The 23179-nt window shown below is 62.8% G+C and overlaps 1 protein-coding gene across 1 annotated transcript; it reads right to left on the bottom strand.

Moving 5' to 3' along the window:
* Nucleotides 1-226: 226 nt before the first annotated feature.
* LOC309685165 (retinal guanylyl cyclase 1-like) lies at nt 227-23179 on the bottom strand (the record flags this gene model as incomplete). Its single annotated transcript, XM_082500973.1, has 9 exons — nt 227-600; nt 1051-1146; nt 2256-2341; nt 3508-3602; nt 4201-4299; nt 6040-6214; nt 11025-11217; nt 15509-15672; nt 23031-23179. Coding segments are annotated over 8 exons (1052 nt in total), but the record flags the coding sequence as incomplete, so codon positions are not given.

Below are 23179 nucleotides of genomic sequence, written 5' to 3' on the forward strand. Positions count from 1 at the left end.
CCCCTTTAAGGAGGAATTTTTTTTGCGGGGGGGGGGGGGGAGGGGCGGGAAATGGGGGGAAAATGGGGGGGGGGGGAAACGAGGCTAAAAAAGAAAAGAGGGGGTCTGTCCCTTTAAGAGCGAGCGGGTGACGTCGTTGGGTGATGTCACTGCTCCAATATGGCCGCTCCCACCAGGGCCCTCGTGGAAACCCCTCCCCCCCCCCCCCCCCAAATCCGGGGGCGCTGTCCCTTTAAGAGCGCTGCGGTGGGGCCACGCCCCCTTTGGAGACAAGCCACGCCCCTTGGTGGGCCGGCACCGCCCTCTCCCGCCGGTAGGCCACGCCTCTTCCCAGCGGTAAGCCACGCCCCCCTCATGAGTCCAGCGTCCGCCCCGCCCCTTTTAGCGCCCGGGGGGGGCGGGCCCCGCGGCGGCCAATCAGCGTGTTGACTCCTCCCTCGCAGGGGTGTGTCTCTCCGGTGGGGGCGTGGCCGCGGGGGAGGGGCTGCCGGAGGGGGTGGAGCAATCAGCGGCCGTCCCGGCGTGCACCGCGGCGCCGCTCTACGTGGGTGGGTGGGGGGCGCGCTGGTTGGTCTCAATGGCGGCGGCGACCATAGAGTGCTTCCGCGGAGAGGGGTAGAGTGTCACGCGGGGAGCGCTCTATCCCCATCTCTATGATCTTGGAGGATTCCCCCCACACACACCCCCACCCCATTGTGACCATAGAGAAGGGCGGCGCAGAGCGGGCGGCAAAATCTCTATGGTGTGGAGGACCCCGGCGGCCAGAGAGGCGCTTACCGAGTTAAACGCAGTGGGGAGAAGCGGGGGGAACGCTCTGTGGAGCCGCCCGCACCCCCCATCCCCCCCCACCCCCCCCTTTCTCTATGGTTTTGGCGGACCCCGGAAATCCTCCAGCGCCCTACCATAGAGCGGCGCCGCCTAGAGCGGCACCGGAAGGGTGTGCTGCGTTGGGCCTTCCCCCCTTCATTGGAGAGGCGTGGCCTTAGCGCTGATTGGTGGAGGACGGGGGGAAGGGGGCGTGGTGTGGGCGGGGAAAGGGGCGTGGCTCACCGGGGCTATTTGAGCACCTGCCCCGGTCGCGCTTTTTCCAGTTTCTTCCTGCGCTCCGCCGGGATCTCGTCCAGGCTGATGCCGTGATTGCTGGCCCTGAGGGGACACCGCCGCCCGGGGGGGGGGGAAGGGGGGGGGACAGGTGTCCGGTACCGCCCCCCGCCCCCCCCCGTGGGGACCCGGGAGGCTGTGTGTCCCCCCCGGGACACGGGGACCCCCCCCTTAGGGGACCCAGGGACACCCCACCTCCCCAAAAAATGGGCCCCGGGACCCCCCCCAGGGGATTCGGGAGGCTGTGTCCCCCCCCCCCGGGACACGGGGACACCCCCCCCCTCCCCCCCCCAAAATGGGCCCCGGGGACCCCCCCTTAGGGGCCCCAGGGACACCCCCCCCCCAAAAATGGGCCCCAGGGACCCCCCCCCCAGGGGACTCGGGAGTCTGTGTGTCCCCCCCGGGACACGGGGACCCCCCCCTTAGGGGACCCAGGGACACCCCCCCCCCCCAAAAAATGGGCCCCAGGGACCCCCCCAGGGGATTCGGGAGGCTGTGTCCCCCCCCCCCGGGACACGGGGACCCCCCCCCCCTCCCCCCCCCAAAATGGGCCCCGGGGACCCCCCCTTAGGGGACCCAGGGACACCCCCCCCCCCAAAAATGAGCCCCCGGGACCCCCCCAGGGGACTCGGGAGGCTGTGGGTCCCCCCCCGGGACACGGGGACACCCCCCCCCCCCCCAAAAATGGGCCCCAGGGGATTCGGGAGTCTGTGCCCCCCCCCCGGGACACGGAGACCCCCCCCCCCCCCCAAAAAGGGGACCCAGGGACACCCCCCCCCAAAAAATGGGCCCCAGGGACCCCCCCCAGGGGACTCAGGAGTCTGTGTGTCGTTCCCCCCCCCCCGGGACACCCCCAAGAGGACCCAGTGGTCTCCTCCCCCCAAAATGGGCCCCAGGGACCCCCCCAGGGGCCCCAGACATCTGCCCCCCCCCCCCCCCAAAAAAAAAAGGGGGCCCCAGGGACCCCCCCAGGGACCTCAGACATCTGTCGTGTCCCCCCCCCCCGCCCCAAAAAAAGGGGTCCCAGAGACCCCCCCCTTCATGGGACCCAGGAATGCAGGGACCCCCCCCAGCCCCCAGGGACACCCCTCCCCTTGCCCCCCCCAAAAAGAAACCCAGACCCCCCCCCAGAGCCCCCCCGGCGCGCGGCTCACCCGGGCAGGAGGTCGGGGGGGGTGGGGATGGGTTTGGTGAAGCCCTCTCGTCCCACCAACCAGTACGTGTCCTCCACACCCTTCCCCTGGGGGGGGGGACGGGGACAGCCACCGTCAGCCCCCCCCCCCCCCGGGAGGGCAACATGGGGCAAAGGGGGCAATTGGGGGGTCTGAAGGGGCAATTAAGGGGCAACGGGTGGAATAAGGGGGTAATTAGGGGGCAATGGGGGCAATAAGTAACCATGAGGGGTCAACGGGGGCAATAAGGGGTCAACGGGGGCAATGAGGGGTCAACGGGGAGAATGAGAGGGCAACGGGGGCAATAAGTGGTCAATGGGGGCAATGAGGGGGCAACAAGGGGGCAACGGGGGCAATGAGGGGTCAACGGGGGCAATGAGGAGTCAATGGGGGCAATGAGGGGGCAACGGGGACAATGAAGGGGCAATGGGGGCAATGAGGAGTCAATGGGGGCAATGAGGGGGCAACGGGGGCAATGAGGGGTCAACGGGGGCAACGAGGGGGCAATGGGGGCAATGAGGGGTCAACGGGGGCAATGAGGGGTCAACGGGGCAATGAGAGGTCAACGGGGGCAATAAGGGGTCAACGGAGACAATGAGGGGTCAATGGAGGCAATGAGGGGTCAACGGGGGCAATAAGTGGTCAACGGGGGCAATGGGGGTCAACGGGGGCAATGAGGGGGCAATGGGGACATCGAGGAGTCAATGGGGGCAATGAGGGGGCAACGAGTGACAATGAGGGGTCAGCGGGGGCAATGAGCGGGCAACGGGGGCAATAAGCAGTCAATGGGGGCAATGAGGAGTCAACGGGGGCAATGAGGGGTCAATGGGGGCAATAAGGGGTCAACGGGGGCAATGAGGAGTCAACGGGGGCAATGAGAGGTCAACGGGGACAATGAGGGGTCAACGGGGGCAATAAGGGGTCAACGGAGACAATGAGGGGTCAACGGGGGCAATGAGGGGTCAATGGGGGCAATGAGGGGGCAATGGGGGCAATAAGGGGTCAACGGGGGCAATGAGGGGTCAACAGGGACAACGAGGGGTCAATGGGGGCAATGAGGGGTCAACGGGGGCAACGAGGGGTCAACGGGGCAATGAGGGGGCAATAAGGGGTCAACGGGGGCAATGAGGGGTCAATGGGGGCAATGAGGGGTCAGCGGGGCAATGAGAGGTCAACGGGGGCAATGAGGGGGCAATGGGGGCAACGAGGGGTCAACGGGGGGCAACAAGGGCACCTTGAGCTCGGTCTTGCCCCGGATGTCCAGCTTGAAGCCCTCCTTCAGGGCCAGCAGGATGGCCACCGTGCGGGCGTTGACGTGGATCCGGTACGCTGCGGGGACACGTCTGTCACCGGGGCCCCGCCCGTGGCCCCCCATCCCCCCCACCCCCCGTGTGGGCCCCCCACCCCCCGTGCGGGGGGACACGGGGGTTGGGGCCACGTGGTGGGACGTGTGGTGGGACCCGTGTTGGGGACACGTGATGAAGAGGACACGCGTGTTGGGGACATGTGAGGGGACACGTGGGGACACCCGTGTTGGGGCCACACACGAGGGGGACACGGAGGTTGGGGACACGTGGTGGGACGTGTGGTGGGGACACGTGACGAAGAGGACACGCGTGTTGGGGACACATGAGGAGACCTGTGGGGACACCCGTGTTGGGGACACGCGAGTGGGACACAGAGGTTGGGGCCACGTGGTGGGACGTGTGTTGGGGACACGTGACGAAGAGGACACGCGTGTTGGGGACACGTGAGGGGACACGTGAGGACACCCGTGTTGGGGACACAGAGGTTGGGGCCACGTGGTGGGACGTGTGGTGGGACCCGTGTGGAGGACACGTGACGAAGAGGACACGCGTGTTGGGGACACGTGAGGGGCCACGCACACGCGTGTGGGGGCCCTCGGGGGGGGGGAGGGGACACTCACGCAGCCCCGTGGACTCCATGCGTGACGCCGTGTTGACCGTGTCCCCGAAGAGGCAGTAGCGCGGCATGGTGAGCCCCACGACGCCGGCCACGCAGGGCCCTGCGGAGGGGCGGGGCCGAGGAGGGGCGTGGTCACGCGTGGGGGTGGGCGTGGTCACCCCAAGGGCGTGGTCACCCAAAGGGCGAGGCCAAGGCTTGGGGTCATGGAAGGGAAGGGTGCGGTCAAGGAGCCACGGCCAAGCGTTGGCCAAGAGGTGATGAGTTTGGGCGTGGCCAAGGCGGGGCGTGACCATCGCGGGGGTGGGCGTGGCCTTTAGGGGCGTGGCCAGTGGGTGTGGCCTAAGGGTCACGGCCAATGGGTCGCAGCCAACGGGACATGACTATCTTGAGGTTGGCCAAGAGGTGTTGAGTTTGGGAGTGGCCAAGATGGGGCGTGACCATCGCGGGGGTGGGCGTGGTCTTAAGGGGCGTGTCTAGGGGGCGTGGCCTTTCGGGGCGTGGCCTTTCGGGGCGTGGCCGGTGGGTCGCAGCCAACGGGACATGACTATCTTGAGGTTGGCCAAGAGGTGATGAGTTTGGGCGTGGCCAAGGCGGGGCGTGACCATCGTGGGGGTGGGTGTGGTCTTTGGGGGCGTGGCCTTTGGGGGCGTGGCCTTTCGGGGCGTGGCCGGTGGGTCACAGCCAACGGGACATGACTATCTTGAGGTTGGCCAAGAGGTGACGAGTTTGGGGGTGGCCAAGACGGGGCGTGACCATCGCGGGGGTGGGCGTGGTCTTTAGGGGCGTGTCTAGGGGGCGTGGCCTTTCGGGGCGTGGCCTTTCGGGGCGTGGCCGGTGGGTCACAGCCAACGGGACATGACTATCTTGAGGTTGGCCAAGAGGTGACGAGTTTGGGGGTGGCCAAGACGGGGCGTGACCATCGCGGGGGTGGGCGTGGTCTTTAGGGGCGTGTCTAGGGGGCGTGGCCTTTCGGGGCGTGGCCTTTCGGGGCGTGGCCGGTGGGTCACAGCCAACGGGACATGACTATCTTGAGGTTGGCCAAGAGGTGTTGAGTTTGGGGGTGGCCAAGACGGGGCGTGACCATCGCGGGGGTGGGCGTGGTCTTTAGGGGCGTGTCTAGGGGGCGTGGCCTTTCGGGGCGTGGCCTTTCGGGGCGTGGCCGGTGGGTCACAGCCAACGGGACATGACTATCTTGAGGTTGGCCAAGAGGTGTTGAGTTTGGGGGTGGCCAAGACGGGGCGTGACCATCGTGGGGGTGGGCGTGGTCTTTAGGGGCGTGTCTAAGGGGCGTGGCATTTGGGGGCGTGGCCTTTAGGGGCGTGGCACGTGGGTCACAGCCATTGGGACATGACTATCTTGAGGTTGGCCAAGAGGTGTTGAGTTTGGGGGTGGCCAAGGCGGGGCGTGACCATCGCGGGGGTGGGTGTGGTCTTTAGGGGCGTGTCTAAGGGGCGTGGCCTTTGGGGGCGTGGCCTTTCGGGGCGTGGCCGGTGGGTCACAGCCAACGGGACATGACTATCTTGAATTTTGGCCAAGAGGTGATGAGTTTGGGGGTGGCCAAGACGGGGCGTGACCATCGCGGGGGTGGGTGTGGTCTTTAGGGGCGTGGCATTTGGGGGCGTGGCCTTTAGGGGCGTGGCCAGAGCCAACTTCCCCCCCCCCCCCTCCTTCCCCCCCAAGCGTGACCGCCCAACCCCTCTCCCGCCATATTGACCGGTAGCCGTAAATGACCGAGCGGTAGCCCCGGGGCGGGATATCATAAGGGGCGTGTCCAGCCAATCAGAGAAGGGGTGGGGTGGGGTGGGGGGTGGGGGGGGGGGAGGAGTGGGCGTGGCCTTACCGGAGTGGAGGCCGATGCGGATGCGGACGGGCACTTCGGGCATGTGCCTCATTTTGAAGGTACCGACGGAACTGAGGATGTCCAACGACATGTTGGCAATCTCCCCGGCGTGGCGGTTGCCGTTGCGTTTGGGCAACCCCGAGGCCACCATGTAGGCGTCCCCGATGGTCTCCACCTGCGGCCACCGATAGCCCACAGCCCCCACCCCCCCCCCCCAAAAAAAAAGGAGGGGTCAGGGGGCGAGGGGATGCATGTTACAAGCCGGGGAGGGGTGGTGGCCACCATGGCTACCAGAGCCACGCTCCCCTCCCAGGTGGCCACAAGGACCTTGAGGACCACATCCCAGGAGATGGTGGCTCTGGTGGCCACGGTCACCTCCCAGGTGGCCCAAAGGACCTCGGGGACCACGTCCCAGGAGATGGTGGCTCTGGTGGCCATGGTCCCCTCCCAGGTGGCCCGAAGGACCTCGGGGACCACGTCCCAGGAGATGGTGGCTCTGGTGGCCACGGTCCCCTCCCAGGTGGCCACAAGGACCTCGGGGACCACGTCCCAGGAGATGGTGGCTCTGGTGGCCACGGTCCCCTCCCAGGTGGCCCGTTGCGTTTGGGCGACCCCGAGGCCACCATGTAGGCGTCCCCGATGGTCTCCACCTGCGGCCACCGATAGCCCACAGCCCCCACCCCCCCACCCAAAAAAAAAGGAGGGGTCAGGGGGCGAGGGGATGCATGTTACAAGCCAGGGAGGGGTGGTGGCCACCATGGCTACCAGAGCCATGCTCCCCTCCCAGGTGGCCACAAGGACCTTGTGGTCCACGTCGCAGGAGATGGTGGCTCTGGTGGCCACAGTCACCTCCCAGATGGCCCGAAGGACCTCGGGGACCACGTCCCAGGAGATGGTGGCTCTGGTGGCCACGGTCACCTCCCAGATGGCCCGAAGGACCTCGGGGACCACATCCCAGGAGATGGTGGCTCTGGTGGCCACAGTCCCCTCACAGGTGGCCCGAAGGACCTCGAGGACCACATCCCAGGGGATGGTGGCTCTGGTGGCCACGGTCCCCTCCCAGATGGCCCGAAGGACCTCGGGGACCACATCCCAGGGGATGGTGGCTCTGGTGGCCATGGTCCCCTCCAAGATGGCCCGAAGGACCTCGGGGACCACATCCCAGGAGATGGTGGCTCTGGTGGCCACGGTCACCTCCCAGGTGGCCCGAAGGACCTCGGGGACCACGTCCTAGGAGATGGTGGCTCTGGTGGCCACAGTCCCCTCCCAGGTGGCCCAAAGGACATCAGGGACTACATCCCAGGAGATGGTGGCTCTGGTGGCCACAGTCACCTCACAGGTGGCCCGAAGGACCTCAGGGACTACGTCCTAGGGGATGGTGGCTCTGGTGGCCACAGTCACCTCCCAGGTGGCCCTAAGGACCTCGGGGACCACGTCCCAGGAGATGGTGGCTCTGGTGGCCACGGTCCCCTCACAGGTGTCCCGTTGCGTTTGGGCAACCCCGAGGCCACCATGTAGGCGTCCCCGATGGTCTCTACCTGCGGCCACCGATAGCCCACAGCCCCCACCCCCCCACCCAAAAAAAAAGGAGGGGTCAGGGGGCGAGGGGATGCATGTTACAAGCCAGGGAGGGGTGGTGGCCACCATGGCTACCAGAGCCACGCTCCCCTCCCAGGTGGCCACAAGGACCTTGTGGTCCACGTCACAGGAGATGGTGGCTCTGGTGGCCACAGTCACCTCCCAGGTGGCCCGAAGGACCTCGGGGACCACATCCCAGGGGATGGTGGCTCTGGTGGCCACGGTCCCCTCACAGGTGGCCCGAAGGACCTCGGGGACCACATCCCAGGAGATGGTGGCTCTGGTGGCCACAGTCACCTCCCAGGTGGCCCAAAGGACATCAGGGACTACATCCCAGGGGATGGTGGCTCTGGTGGCCACAGTCACCTCCCAGGTGGCCCTAAGGACCTCGGGGACCGCTTCCCAGGGGACTGTGGCCACCAGAGCCATGGTCACATCACAGATGTCCCTAAGGACCTCGGGGACCCGTCACCACCTCCATTTGGTGGCCATTTCTCCTCTTTGCAGGGTGGTGGCCAAAGCACAGCCACCCGTGGTGGGACAGTGGCCACCAGAGCCACAGTCCCCTCCCAGGTGGCCCTAAGGACCTCGGGGACCACGTCCTAGGAGATGGTGGCTCTGGTGGCCACGGTCCCCTCCCAGGTGGCCACAAGGACCTCGGGGACCACGTCCCAGGGGATGGTGGCTCTGGTGGCCACGGTCCCCCCACAGGTGGCCACAAGGACCTCAGGGACCACGTCCCAGGGGATGGTGGCTCTGGTGGCCACGGTCCCCTCCCAGGTGGCCCTAAGGACCTCGGGGACCATGTCCCAGGAGATGGTGGCTCTGGTGGCCACGGTCACCTCCCAGATGGCCCGAAGGACCTCGGGGACCACATCCCAGGAGATGGTGGCTCTGGTGGCCACGGTCACCGCCCAGGTGGCCCTAAGGACCTTGGGGACCCGTTACCACCTCCACTTGGTGGCCGTGGCCCTATATCTACAAGGTGGTGGCCAAAGCACCTGGTGGCACCGTGGCCACCAGAGCCACGGGGTGGACCAATACCCTCGTTGATAGCCCTGAGGCCCATGAGGAACCCCGAGGCCATCCTTTGGTGGCCCTTCTCCATCTTTTGGTGGCCCCTCTCCCTCTTTTGGTGGCCCCTCTCCATCCTTTAGTGGCCCCTCCCCATCTTTTTGTGGCCCCTCTCCATCTTTCGGTGGCCCCTCCCCTTCATTTCGGTGGCCCCTCTCCCTCTTTTGGTGGCCCCTCTCCCTCTTTTGGTGGCCCCTCTCCCTTCATTTTGGTGGCCCCTCCCCATATTTTGGTGGCCCCTCTCCCTCTTTTGATGTCCCCTCTCCCTCTTTTGATGTCCCCTCCCCTTCATTTTGGTGGCCCCTCTCCCTCTTTCGGTGGCCCCTCTCCCTTCATTTTGGTGGCCCCTCTCCCTCTTTCGGTGGCCCCTCTCCATCTTTTGGTGCCCCCTCCCCATCTTTTGATGTCCCCTCTCCCTTCATTTTGGTGTCCCCTCCTCTTCATTTTGGTGGCCCCTCTCCCTCTTTTGATGTCCCCTCCCCTTCATTTTGGTGGCCCCTCTCCCTCTATCTTTTGGTGGCCCCTCTCCCTCTTTTGGTGGCCCCTCTCCATCCTTTAGTGGCCCCTCCCCATCTTTCGATGTCTCCTCTCCCTTCATTTCGGTGGCCCCTCCTCTTCATTTCAGTGGCCCCTCTCCCTCTTTTGGTGGCCCCTCCCCATCTTTTGGTGGCCCCTCCCCATCTTTTGGTGGCCCCTCTCCCTCTTTTGGTGGCCCCTCTCCCTCTTTTGGTGGCCCCTCTCCCTCTTTCGGTGGCCCCTCTCCATCTTTTGGTGCCCCCTCCCCATCTTTTGATGTCCCCTCCCCTTCATTTCGATGTCCCCTCCTCTTCATTTTGATGTCCCCTCCCCATCTTTTGGTGGCCCCTCTCCCTCTTTTGGTGGCCCCTCTCCATCCTTTAGTGGCCCCAGCCCATCTTTCGATGTCCCCTCTCCCTTCATTTCAGTGTCCCCTCTCCCTTCATTTCGGTGGCCCCTCCTCTTCATTTCAGTGGCCCCTCCTCTTCATTTTGGTGGCCCCTCTCCCTCTTTTGGTGGCCCCTCTCCATCCTTCAGTGGCCCTCCTCCCTCTTTTGGTGGCCCCTCTCCCTCTTTTGATGTCCCCTCCCCATCTTTTGGTGGCCCCTCCCCTTCATTTTGGTGGCCCCTCCCCTTCATTTCGGTGGCCCCTCTCCATCCTTTAGTGGCCCCTCTCCCTCTTTTGGTGGCCCCTCTCCCTCTTTTGGTGGCCCCTCTCCATCCTTTAGTGGCCCCAGCCCATCTTTCGATGTCCCCTCTCCCTTCATTTCAGTGTCCCCTCTCCCTTCATTTCGGTGGCCCCTCCTCTTCATTTCAGTGGCCCCTCTCCCTTCATTTCGGTGGCCCCTCCTCTTCATTTCGGTGGCCCCCCTCCCTCTTTTGGTGGCCCCCCTCCCTCTTTTGGTGGCCCCTCTCCCTCTTCTGATGGCCCCTCCCCTTCATTTTGGTGTCCCCTCCTCTTCATTTTGGTGGCCCCTCTCCCTCTTTTGGTGGCCCCTCTCCATCCTTCAGTGGCCCTCCTCCCTCTTTTGGTGGCCCCTCTCCCTCTTTTGGTGGCCCCTCTCCCTCTTTTGATGTCCCCTCCCCATCTTTTGGTGGCCCCTCCCCTTCATTTTGGTGGCCCCTCCCCTTCATTTCGGTGGCCCCTCTCCATCCTTTAGTGGCCCCTCCCCATCTTTCGATGGCCCCTCTCCCTTCATTTCGGTGTCCCCTCTCCCTTCATTTTGGTGGCCCCTCCTCTTCATTTTGGTGGCCCCTTTCCCTCTTTTGATGTCCCCTCCCCCTCTTTTGGTGGCCCCTCTCCCTCTTTTGGTGGCCCCTCTCCATCCTTTAGTGGCCCCTCCCCATCTTTCGATGTCCCCTCTCCCTTCATTTCGGTGTCCCCTCCTCTTCATTTTGGTGGCCCCTCTCCCTCTATCTTTTGGTGGCCCCTCTCCCTCTTTTGGTGGCCTCTCCCCATCTTTTGGTGGCCCCTCCCCATCTTTTGGTGGCCCCTCCCCATCTTTCGATGTCCCCTCTCCCTTCATTTCAGTGTCCCCTCTCCCTTCATTTCGGTGGCCCCTCCTCTTCATTTTGGTGGCCCCCCTCCCTCTTTTGGTGGCCCCCCTCCCTCTTTTGGTGGCCCCCCCTCCCTCTTTTAGCCGCCCCTCCCTCCATCCCGTACCCGCCGTGCCCCAGAACCCCCCCACCAGGGAGGTGACCCCGAAGAAAGACGGGCGGGAGGTGACCCCGAAAGGCGGGAGGTGACCCCGAGGGGCGGGAAAGCGGTGGCCCCGGCGGGCTAGGGCGGGGGGCGGGGTTGGTAGCCCCCCCCTCACCTTGTAGACGTCGTGGGAGCCGATGATGGCGTCGAAGAGGGTGTAGAGGTCGTTGAGGAGGTCCACCACCTCGATGGGTTCGCTCATGGCCGAGATGGTGGTGAAGCCCACGATGTCGCTGAAGTAGAGGGTCACCTCCTCGAAATACTCCGGTTCCACCGCCGTCCCCATCTTCAGGGCCTCCGCCACCGACCTGTGGGGCCACAGGGGTCACCCCACACCCCCCACACCCCACACACCCCACACACCCCACACACACACCCCACACCCCCCCACGGGGGACAGCTCGGTGAGGATCATGGTGGCCACCACCAAGGTAGAGGTTTGGAGGTGGACCATGGTGGCCACCTGGGGGTCCTCAGGGCCTCCACCACCCACCTGTGGGGCCACAGGGGTCACCCCACACCCCCCACACCCCACACACCCCACACACCCCACACACACCCCCCCAAGGGGGACAGCTCGGTGAGGATCATGGTGGCCACCACCAAGGTAGAGGTTGGGAGGTGGACTACGGTGGCCACCTGGGGGTCCTCAGGGCCTCCGCCACCGACCTGTGGGGCCACAGGGGTCACCCCACACCCCACACACCCCACACACCCCACACACACCCCACACACCCCCCCCAAGAGAGAGCTCAGTGAGGATTATGGTGGCCACCACCAAGGTAGAGGTTTGGAGGTGGACCATGGTGGCCACATGTGGGGTGGGGTGGGGACCTCAGGGCCTCCGCCACCGACCTGTGGGGCCACAGGGGTCACCCCACACCCCACACACCCCACACACACACCCCACACCCACAGCCAAGGGGGACAGCTCGGTGAGGATTATGGTGGCCACCACCAAGGTAGAGGTTGGGAGGTGGACCATGGTGGCCACTTGGGGGGTGGGGTGGGGTCCTCAGGGCCTCCATCACCAACCTGTGGGGCCACAGGGGTCACCCCACACCCCACACACCCCACACACACCCCACACACACCCCCCAAGAGAGAGCTCAGTGAGGATCATGGTGGCCACCAGCAGGGTAGAGGTTTGGAGGTGGACCATGGTGGCCACTTAGGGGGTGGGGTGGGGTCCTCAGGGCCTCCGCCACCGACCTGTGGGGCCACAGGGGTCACCCCACACCCCACACACCCCACACACACACCCCACACCCCCCCCACGGGGGACAGCTCGGTGAGGATTATGGTGGCCACCATCAAGGTAGAGGTTGGGAGGTGGACTACGGTGGCCACCTGGGGGTCCTCAGGGCCTCTGCCACTGACCTGTGGGGCCACAGGGGTCACCCCACACCCCACACACCCCACACACACCCCCCCAAGGGGGACAGCTTGGTGAAGATCATGGTGGCCACCATCAAGGTAGAGGTTTGGAGGTGGACCATGGTGGCCACATGTGGGGTGGGGTGGGGTCCTCAGGGCCTCCGCCACCCACCTGTGGGGCCACAGGGGTCACCCCACACCCCCCACACCCCACACACACACCCCACACACCCACACCCAAGGGGGAGCTTGGTGAAGATCATGGTGGCCACCACCAAGGTAGAGGTTGGGAGGTGGACCATGGTGGCCACATGTGGGGTGGGGTGGGGTCCTCAGGGCCTCCGCCACCGACCTGTGGGGCCACAGGGGTCACCCCACACCCCACACACCCCACACACACCCCACACCCCCCCCAAGGGGGAGCTCGGTGAAGATCGTGGTGGCCACCATCAAGGTAGAGGTTGGGAGGTGGACCATGGTGGCCACATGGGGGGTGGAGGGGGTCCTCAGGGCCTCCGCCACCGACCTGTGGGGCCACAGGGGTCACCCCACACCCCACACACCCCACACACCCCACACACCCCACACACACCCACAGCCAAGGGAGAGCTCGGTGAGGATTATGGTGGCCACCAGCAGGGTAGAGGTTGGGAGGTGGACCATGGTGGCCACATGTGGGGTGGGGTGGGGTCCTCAGGGCCTCCACCACCAACCTGTGGGGCCACAGGGGTCACCCCACACCCCACACACCCCACACCCCACACACACACCCCCCACACACCCCCCCACGGGGGACAGCTCGGTGAGGATTATGGTGGCCACCACCAAGGTAGAGGTTTGGAGGTGGACCATGGTGGCCACTTGGGGGGTGATGTGGGGTGGGGTGGGGTCCTCAGGGCCTCCGCCACCGACCTGTGGGGCCACAGGGGTCACCCCACACCCCACACACCCCACACCCCCACCCCACACCCACACCCAAGGGGGAGCTCGGTGAAGATCATGGTGGCCACCACCGAGGTAGAGGTTGGGAGGTGGACCATGGTGGCCACTTGGGGGGTGGGGGGGGGGTGGGGGGGGTCCTCAGGCACCGGTGGGGCTGTGGGGTAATGGGGAGGACTGGGGGTGTGGGTGGCACCGCTATGGGGTGGGGGGGGGGCAACTCCTATGTGGGCCCGGTGGCCACCTCGACCATCTCCAGCCCCACAGATGTGGGTGGCATCTATGGGTCGTGGCTAGCCTGAACCCATCCCCAGTGGCCACCTCGACCATCTCCAGCCCCATAGATATGGGTGGGATCTATGGGTCGTGGCCAACTCCAACCCATCCCCAGTGGCCACCTCAACCATCTCCAGCCCCATAGATAAGGGTGGGATCTATGGGTCGTGGCCAACTCCAACCCATTCCTGGTGGCCACCTCAACTCTCTCCAGCCCCACAGATACAGGTGGCGTCTATGGGTCATGGCCACCCCCAACCCACCCCCAGTGACCACCTCGCCCCCCTCCAGCCCCACAGATGTGGGTGGCATCTATGGGTCGTGGCCAACTCCAACCCATCCCCGGTGGCCACCTTGACTCTCTCCAGCCCCATAGATGTGGGTGGCATCTATGGGTCGTGGCCAACTCCAACCCATTCCTGGTGGCCACCTTGACTCTCTCCAGCCCCACAGATACAGGTGGCGTCTATGGGTCGTGGCCACCCCCAACCCATCCCCAGTGGCCACCTCGCCCCCCTCCAGCCCCACAGATGTGGGTGGCATCTATGGGTCATGGCCAACTCCAACCCATTCCTGTTGGCCACCTCAACCCCCTCCAGCCCCACAGATGTGGGTGGGATCTATGGGTTGTGGCTACCCCGAACCCATCCCCAGTGGCCACCTTGACTCTCTCCAGCCCCATAGATGTGGGTGGCATCTATGGGTCATGGCCAACTCCAACCCATTCCTGGTGGCCACCTCGCCCCCCTCCAGCCCCACAGATGTGGGTGGGATCTATGGGTCATGGCCAACCCCAACCCACCCCCAGTGACCACCTCGACCATCTCCAGCCCCATAGATGTGGGTGGCATCTATGGGTCATGGCCAACTCCAATCCATCCCCGGTGGCCACCTTGACTCTCTCCAGCCCCACAGATACAGGTGGCGTCTATGGGTCATGGCCACCCCCAACCCACCCCCAGTGACCACCTCGCCCCCCTCCAGCCCCACAGATGTGTGTGGGATCTATGGGTCGTGGCCACCCCCAACCCACCCCCAGTGGCCACCTCGACCATCTCCAGCCCCACAGATGTGTGTGGGATCTATGGGTCATGGCTACCCCCAACCCACTCCCAGTGGCCACCTCGACCATCTCCAGCCCCACAGATGTGGGTGGGATCTATGGGTCGTGGCTACCCCCAACCCATCCCCAGTGGCCACCTTGACTCTCTCCAGCCCCACAGATACAGGTGGCGTCTATGGGTCATGGCCACCCCCAACCCACCCCCAGTGGCCACCTCGACCATCTCCAGCCCCATAGATAAGTGTGGGATCTATGGGTCGTGGCCAACTCCAACCCATTCCTGGTGGCCACCTTGACTCTCTCCAGCCCCATAGATAAGTGTGGGATCTATGGGTTGTGGCCAACTCCAACCCATTCCTGGTGGCCACCTTGACTCTCTCCAGCCCCACAGATACAGGTGGCGTCTATGGGTCGTGGCCACCCCCAACCCATCCCCAGTGGCCAGCTCGCCCCCCTCCAGCCCCACAGATGTGGGTGGCATCTATGGGTCATGGCCAACTCCAACCCATTCCTGTTGGCCACCTCAACCCCCTCCAGCCCCACAGATGTGGGTGGCATCTATGGGTCGTGGCCACCCCCAACCCACCCCCAGTGGCCACCTTGACTCTCTCCAGCCCCATAGATGTGGGTGGCATCTATGGGTCATGGCCAACTCCAACCCATTCCTGGTGGCCACCTCAACCCCCTCCAGCCCCACAGATGTGGGTGGCATCTATGGGTCATGACCACCCCCAACCCACCCCCAGTGACCACCTCACCCCCCTCCAGCCCCACACAACCCACAGCAGATCCCCCCACCCCACCGCTCCCCCCCCCCCCCAACCCCCCCTAGACCTCGACCTACCATGGACTGACCACCACCCTCCAACCCCATCTCCCAACCCCAGCCCCACATCCCTCCTCCCCCCCCCCCCCCCGGCTTTCCCTGCCCCACGGCGACCCACGGCGGCAGCATCTGGGTGAGGAGCTTATCCGTCTTCTGCTTCTCGATCTCCAACTCCTCCGTCCGTTCCCGGATGAGGTCCTCCAAATTACTGGAATACTGTTCCAACATGCGCAACATGGAGTCGATGATGTTGGTCTTCCGCCCCTTATTGATGCTCTTGAACTATGGGGAGATCCCGCCCCACGGCGACCTCAGGCTCAGCCCGCCCCACGGCGGCCCCCAAGGCCCTCCCGCCCCACAGGCGGTAGGGAGACCTCAACCGCTTCAGGTCCAACGGAACAGGGAGCGGTTCCGTCTCAACTCGTAACGTGGGGTCCCGCCGCCCCATAGAGGTCCCGCCCCACAGCTCGGGACCCACAGACACCATATGGGTCCCACCCCACACCTCAGGACCCACAGAAGCCGCACTGGTCCCACCCCACACTTCAGTTCCAACAGAACACGTACTGGTTCCGTCTCAACCCATAACGTGGGTCCCACCACCCCATAGCAGTCCTGCCCCACACCTCAGGACTCACAGACACTGTATGGGTCCCGCCCCACACCTCGGGACCCACAGAAGCCGCCCCACACCTCGGGACCCACAGAAGCCGCACTGGTCCCGCCCCACACTTGAGGTCCAACAGAACACGTACTGGTTCCGTCTCAACTCATAACGTGGGGTCCACCGCCCCATAGCGGTCCCACCCCACACCTCAGGACCCACAGACACCGTACTGGTCCTGCCCCACACCTCGGGACCCACAGACACCATACGGCTCCCGCCCCACACCTCAGGACCCACAGAAGCCGCACTGGTCCCGCCCCACACTTCAGTTCCAACAGGACATGTACCGGTTCCATCTCAACTCATAACATCATTTCCACCACCCCATAGCGGTCCCGCCCCACACCTCGGGACCCACAGACACTGTATGGGTCCCGCCCCACACCTCGGGACCCACAGAAGCCGCCCCACACCTCGGGACCCACAGAAGCCGCACTGGTCCCGCCCCACACCTCAGGTCCAACAGAACAGGTACTGGTTCCATCTCAACTCATAACGTGGGTTCCACCACCCCATAGCGGTCCTGCCCCACACCTCGGGACCCACAGACACCATATGGGTCCCGCCCCACACCTCGGGACCCACAGAAGCCGCCCCACACCTCGGGACCCACAGAAGCCGCACTGGTCCCACCCCACACCTCAGGTCCAAGAGAACACATACCAGTTCCATCTCAACTCATAACGTGGGGTCCCGCTGCCCCATAGAGGTCCCGCCCCACAGCTCGGGACCCACAGAAGCCGCACTGGTCCCGCCCCACACTTCAGTTCCAACAGGACATGTACCGGTTCCATCTCAACTCATAACATCGGTTCCACCACCCCATAGCGGTCCCACCCCACACCTCGGGACCCACAGACACTGTATGGGTCCCGCCCCACACCTCGGGACCCACAGACGCCATACTGGTCCTGCCCCACACCTCGGGACCCACAGAAGCCACACTGGCCCCGCCCCACACTTCAGTTCCAACAGAACACGTAGCGGTTCCGTCTCAACCCATAACGTGGGGTCCACCGCCCCATAGCGGTCCCACCCCACACCTCAGGACCCACAGACACCACACTGGTCCCACCCCACACTTGAGGTCCAACAGAACACGTACTGGTTCCGTCTCAACTCATAACGTGGGGTCCACCGCCCCATAGCGGTCCCGCCCCACACCTCAGGACCCACAGACACCATATGGGTCCTGCCCCACAGCTCGGGACCCACAGAAGCCGCCCCACACCTCGGGACCCAAAGAAGCCACACTGGTCCCGCCCCACACTTCAGTTCCAACAGAACATGTACCGGTTCCGTCTCAACCCATAACGTGGGTTCCACCGCCCCATAGCGGTCCCACCCCACACCTCGGGACCCACAGACACCATACTGGTCCTGCCCCACACCTCGGGACCCACAGACACCATACGGCTCCCGCCCCACACCTCAGGACCCACAGAAGCCGCACTGGTCCCACCCCACACTTCAGTTCCAACAGGACATGTACTGGTTCCATCTCAACTCATAACATCGGTTCCACCACCCCATAGCGGTCCCGCCCCACACCTCGGGACCCACAGACACTGTATGGGTCCCGCCCCACAGCTCGGGACCCACAGAAGCCGCCCCACACCTCGGGACCCACAGAAGCCGCACTGGTCCCGCCCCACACTTCAGTTCCAACAGGACATGTACCGGTTCCATCTCAACTCATAACATCGGTTCCACCACCCCATAGCGGTCCCGCCCCACACCTCGGGACCCACAGACACCATATGGGTCCCGCCCCACACCTCAGGACCCACAGAAGCCATACGGGTCCTGCCCCACACCTCAGGACCCACAGAAGCCGCACTGGTCCCACCCCACACTTGAGGTCCAACAGAACACGTACTGGTTCCATCTCAACTCATAACGTGGGGTCCACCGCCCCATAGCGGTCCCGCCCCACACCTCAGGACCCACAGACACCATATGGGTCCCGCCCCACACCTCGGGACCCACAGAAGCTGCACTGGTCCCACCCCACACTTGAGGTCCAACAGAACAGGTATTGGTTCCATCTCAACCCATAACGTGGGGTCCACCGCCCCATAGCGGTCCTGCCCCACACCTCGGGACCCACAGACACCATACTGGTCCTGCCCCACACCTCGGGACCCACAGAAGCCACACTGGTCCCGTCCCACACCTCAGGTCCAAGAGAACACATACCAGTTCCATCTCAACTCATAACGTGGGTCCCACCGCCCCATAGCGGTCCTGCCCCACACCGCAGGACCCACAGACACTGTATGGGTCCCGCCCCACACCTCGGGACCCACAGACGCCATACTGGTCCCGCCCCACACCTCAGGACCCACAGACACCACACTGGTCCCGCCCCACACTTCAGTTCCAACAGAACACGTACTGGTTCCATCTCAACCCATAACGTGGGTCCCACCACCCCATAGCAGTCCTGCCCCACACCTCAGGACTCACAGACACTGTATGGGTCCCGCCCCACACCTCGGGACCCACAGAAGACGCCCCACACCTCGGGACCCACAGAAGCCACACTGGTCCCGCCCCACACTTCAGTTCCAACAGGACACGTACTGGTTCCATCTCAACTCATAACATCATTTCCACCACCCCATAGCGGTCCCGCCCCACACCTCGGGACCCACAGACACTGTATGGGTCCCGCCCCACACCTCGGGACCCACAGACGCCATACGGCTCCCGCCCCACACCTCAGGACCCACAGACACCACACTGGTCCCGCCCCACACTTCAGTTCCAACAGGACACGTACTGGTTCCATCTCAACCCATAACGTGGGTCCCACCGCCCCATAGCGGTCCCGCCCCACACCTCAGGACCCACAGACACCATATGGGTCCCGCCCCACACCTCGGGACCCACAGAAGCCGCCCCACACCTCGGGACCCACAGAAGCCGCACTGGTCCCACCCCACACTTGAGGTCCAACAGAACAGGTATTGGTTCCATCTCAACTCATAACGTGGGTCCCACCGCCCCATAGCGGTCCTGCCCCACACCTCGGGACCCACAGACACCATACTGGTCCTGCCCCACACCTCAGGACCCACAGAAGCCACACTGGTCCCGTCCCACACCTCAGGTCCAAGAGAACACATACCAGTTCCATCTCAACTCATAACGTGGGTCCCACCGCCCCATAGCGGTCCTGCCCCACACCTCAGGACCCACAGACACTGTATGGGTCCCGCCCCACACCTCGGGACCCACAGACGCCATACTGGTCCCGCCCCACACCTCAGGACCCACGGACACCACACTGGTCCCGCCCCACACTTGAGGTCCAACAGAACAGGTATTGGTTCCATCTCAACTCATAACTTGGGGTCCACCGCCCCATAGCGGTCCCGCCCCACACCTCGGGACCCACAGACACTGTATGGGTCCCGCCCCACACCTCGGGACCCACAGACGCCATACTGGTCCTGCCCGACACCTCAGTTCCAAGAGAACACGTACTGGTTCCATCTCAACTCATAACTTGGGTCCCACCACCCCATAGCGGTCCCGCCCCACAGCTCGGGACCCACAGAAGACGCCCCACACCTCAGGACCCATAGAAGCCATACCGGTCCCTATCACCCCATGGTGGTCCATATCACCCCATACTGGTCCGTGTCATCCCATACTGGTCCATACTGCCCCATACTGATCCCGTCTCACCCCATACTGGTCCATATCACCCCATAGTGGTCCATATCACCCCATACTGGTCCATCTCATCCCATACTGGTCCATCTCATCCCATACTGGTCCATATCACCCCATACTGGTCCATATAAACCCATACTGGTCCATATCACCCCATAGTGGTCCATATCACCCCATACTGGTCCATATCATCCCATACCGGTCCATATCACCCCATACTGATCCCATATCACCCCATAGTGGTCCATATCATCCCATACTGATCCTGTATCACCCCATACTGGTCGATATCATCCCATACTGGTCCCATATCACCCCATACTGATCCCGTATCACCCCATACTGGTCCATATCATCCCATACTGGTCCCATATCACCCCATACTGATCCCGTATCGCCCCATACTGGTCCATATCCCCCCATAGTGGTCCATACTGCCCCATTCTTGCCCCATATCACCCCATCCTGATCCCGTCTCACCCCATACTGGTCCATATCACCCCATAGTGGTCCATATCACCCCATACTGGTCCGTATCACCCCATACTGGTCCATATAAACCCATACTGATCCCATCTCACCCATACTGGTCCATATCACCCCATAGTGGTCCATATCACCCCATACTGGTCCATATAAACCCATAGTGGTCCATACTGCCCCGTTCTTGCCCCGTCTCACCCCATCCTGATCCCGTATCACCCCATACTGGTCCATATCACCCCATAGTGGTCCATATCACCCCATACTGGTCTGTATCACCCCATACTGGTCGATATCATCCCATACTGATCCCGTATCACCCCATACTGGTCCATATCACCCCATACCGGTCCATATCACCCCATACTGGTCCATATCATCCCATACTGGTCCCGTATCACCCCATAGTGGTCCATATCACCCCATACTGGTCCATATCACCCCATACTGGTCCATATCATCCCATACTGGTCCATATCACCCCATACCGATCTATATCACCCCATACTGATCCCGTCTCACCCCATAGTGGTCCATATCACCCCATACCGGTCCATATCACCCCATACTGGTCCATATCATCCCATACTGGTCCCATATCACCCCATACTGGTCCATATCATCCCATACTGGTCCCATATCACCCCATAGTGGTCCATATCATCCCATACTGATCCCATATCACCCCATAGTGGTCCATATCACCCCATCCTGATCCCGTCTCACCCCATACTGGTCCATATCACCCCATACTGGTCCCATATCATCCCATACCGGTCCATATCACCCCATCCTGATCCCGTCTCACCCCATACTGGTCCATATCACCCCATACTGGTCCATATCACCCCATCCTGATCCCGTCTCACCCCATACTGGTCCATATCACCCCATACTGGTCCCATATCATCCCATACCGGTCCATATCACCCCATCCTGATCCCGTCTCACCCCATCCTGATCCCGTCTCACCCCATACTGGTCCATATCACCCCATCCTGATCCCGTCTCACCCCATACTGGTCCATATCACCCCATAGTGGTCCATATCACCCCATCCTGATCCCGTCTCACCCCATACTGGTCCATATCACCCCATAGGGTTCCATATCACCCCATCCTGATCCCGTCTCACCCCATACTGGTCCATATCACCCCATACTGGTCCATATCATCCCATCCTGATCCCGTCTCACCCCATACTGGTCCATATCACCCCATACTGGTCCATATCATCCCATACTGATCCCATATCACCCCATACTGGTCCATATCATCCCATACTGGTCCCATATCACCCCATACTGATCCCGTATCACCCCATACTGGTCCATATCCCCCCATAGTGGTCCATACTGCCCCATTCTTGTCCCGTTTCACCCCATCCTGATCCCGTATCACCCCATACTGGTCCATACTGCCCATACTGGTCCATATCCTCCCATAGTGGTCCATGTCACCCCATAGTGGTCCATATCACCCCATACCGGTCCATATCACCCCATACTGATCCTGTATCACCCCATAGTGGTCCATGTCACCCCATACTGATTCCGTATCACCCCATACTGGTCCATATCACCCCATACTGGTCCATATCACCCCATACCGATCTATATCAACCCATACTGATCCCGTATCACCCCATAGTGGTCCATATCATCCCATACTGGTCCATATCACCCCATAGTGGTCCATATCACCCCATACTGGTCCATATCATCCCATAGTGGTCCATATCACCCCATACCGATCTATATCACCCCATACTGATCTCGTCTCACCCCATAGTGGTCCATATCACCCCATACCGGTCCATATCACCCCATACTGGTCCATATAAACCCATACTGGTCCCGTATCACCCCATAGTGGTCCATATCACCCCATACTGGTCCATATCACCCCATACCGATCTATATCAACCCATACTGATCCTATAACACCCCATACTGGTCCATATCACCCCATACTGGTCCCATATCACCCCATAGTGGTCCATATCACCCCATCCTGATCCCGTCTCACCCCATACTGGTCCATATCACCCCATACTGGTCCATATCATCCCATACTGGTCCCATATCACTCCATAGTGGTCCATATCACCCCATACTGATCCCGTATCGCCCCATACTGGTCCATATCCCCCCATAGTGGTCCATACTGCCCCATTCTTGCCCCATATCACCCCATCCTGATCCCGTCTCACCCCATACTGGTCCATATCACCCCATAGTGGTCCATATCACCGCATACTGGTCCGTATCACCCCATACTGGTCCATATAAACCCATACTGATCCCGTATCACCCCATACTGGTCCATATCACCCCATACTGGTCCATATCACCCCATACTGGTCCATATCATCCCATACTGGTCCCATATCACTCCATAGTGGTCCATATCACCCCATACTGGTCCATACTGCCCCATACTGGTCCATATCATCCCATACTGGTCCATATCATCCCATACTGGTCCCATATCACCCCATACCGATCTATATCAACCCATACTGATCCTATATCACCCCATAGTGGTCCATATCACCCCGTTCTGGCCCCGTCTCACCCCATAGTGGTCCATATCACCCCATACTGGTCCATATCATCCCATACCGGTCCATATCACCCCATACTGATCCCGTATCACCCCATAGTGGTCTGTATCACCCCATACTCGTCCATATCCCCCCATAGTGGTCCATACCGCCCCATTCTTGCCCCATATCACCCCGTTCTGGCCCCGTCTCACCCCATAGTGGCCCATATCCCCCCATACTGGTCCGTCCTGGTCCCACCTGGTCGAAGATCTGGTCGATGGTGGGGCGTTTCTCGGGCTGTTCGCTCCAGCACTGCTTCATGAGGTGGATACACTCCAGCGGCGCCTGATCGGCCGAGACCGCCGGGCGGCACAGCGGGGGGGGGCGGCGCACCTTCTCGATGATCT

Source organism: Vanellus vanellus (genome assembly GCF_965231255.1).
Source record: "Vanellus vanellus genome assembly, contig: HAP1_SCAFFOLD_1554, whole genome shotgun sequence".
Lineage (NCBI taxonomy): Eukaryota > Metazoa > Chordata > Aves > Charadriiformes > Charadriidae > Vanellus > Vanellus vanellus.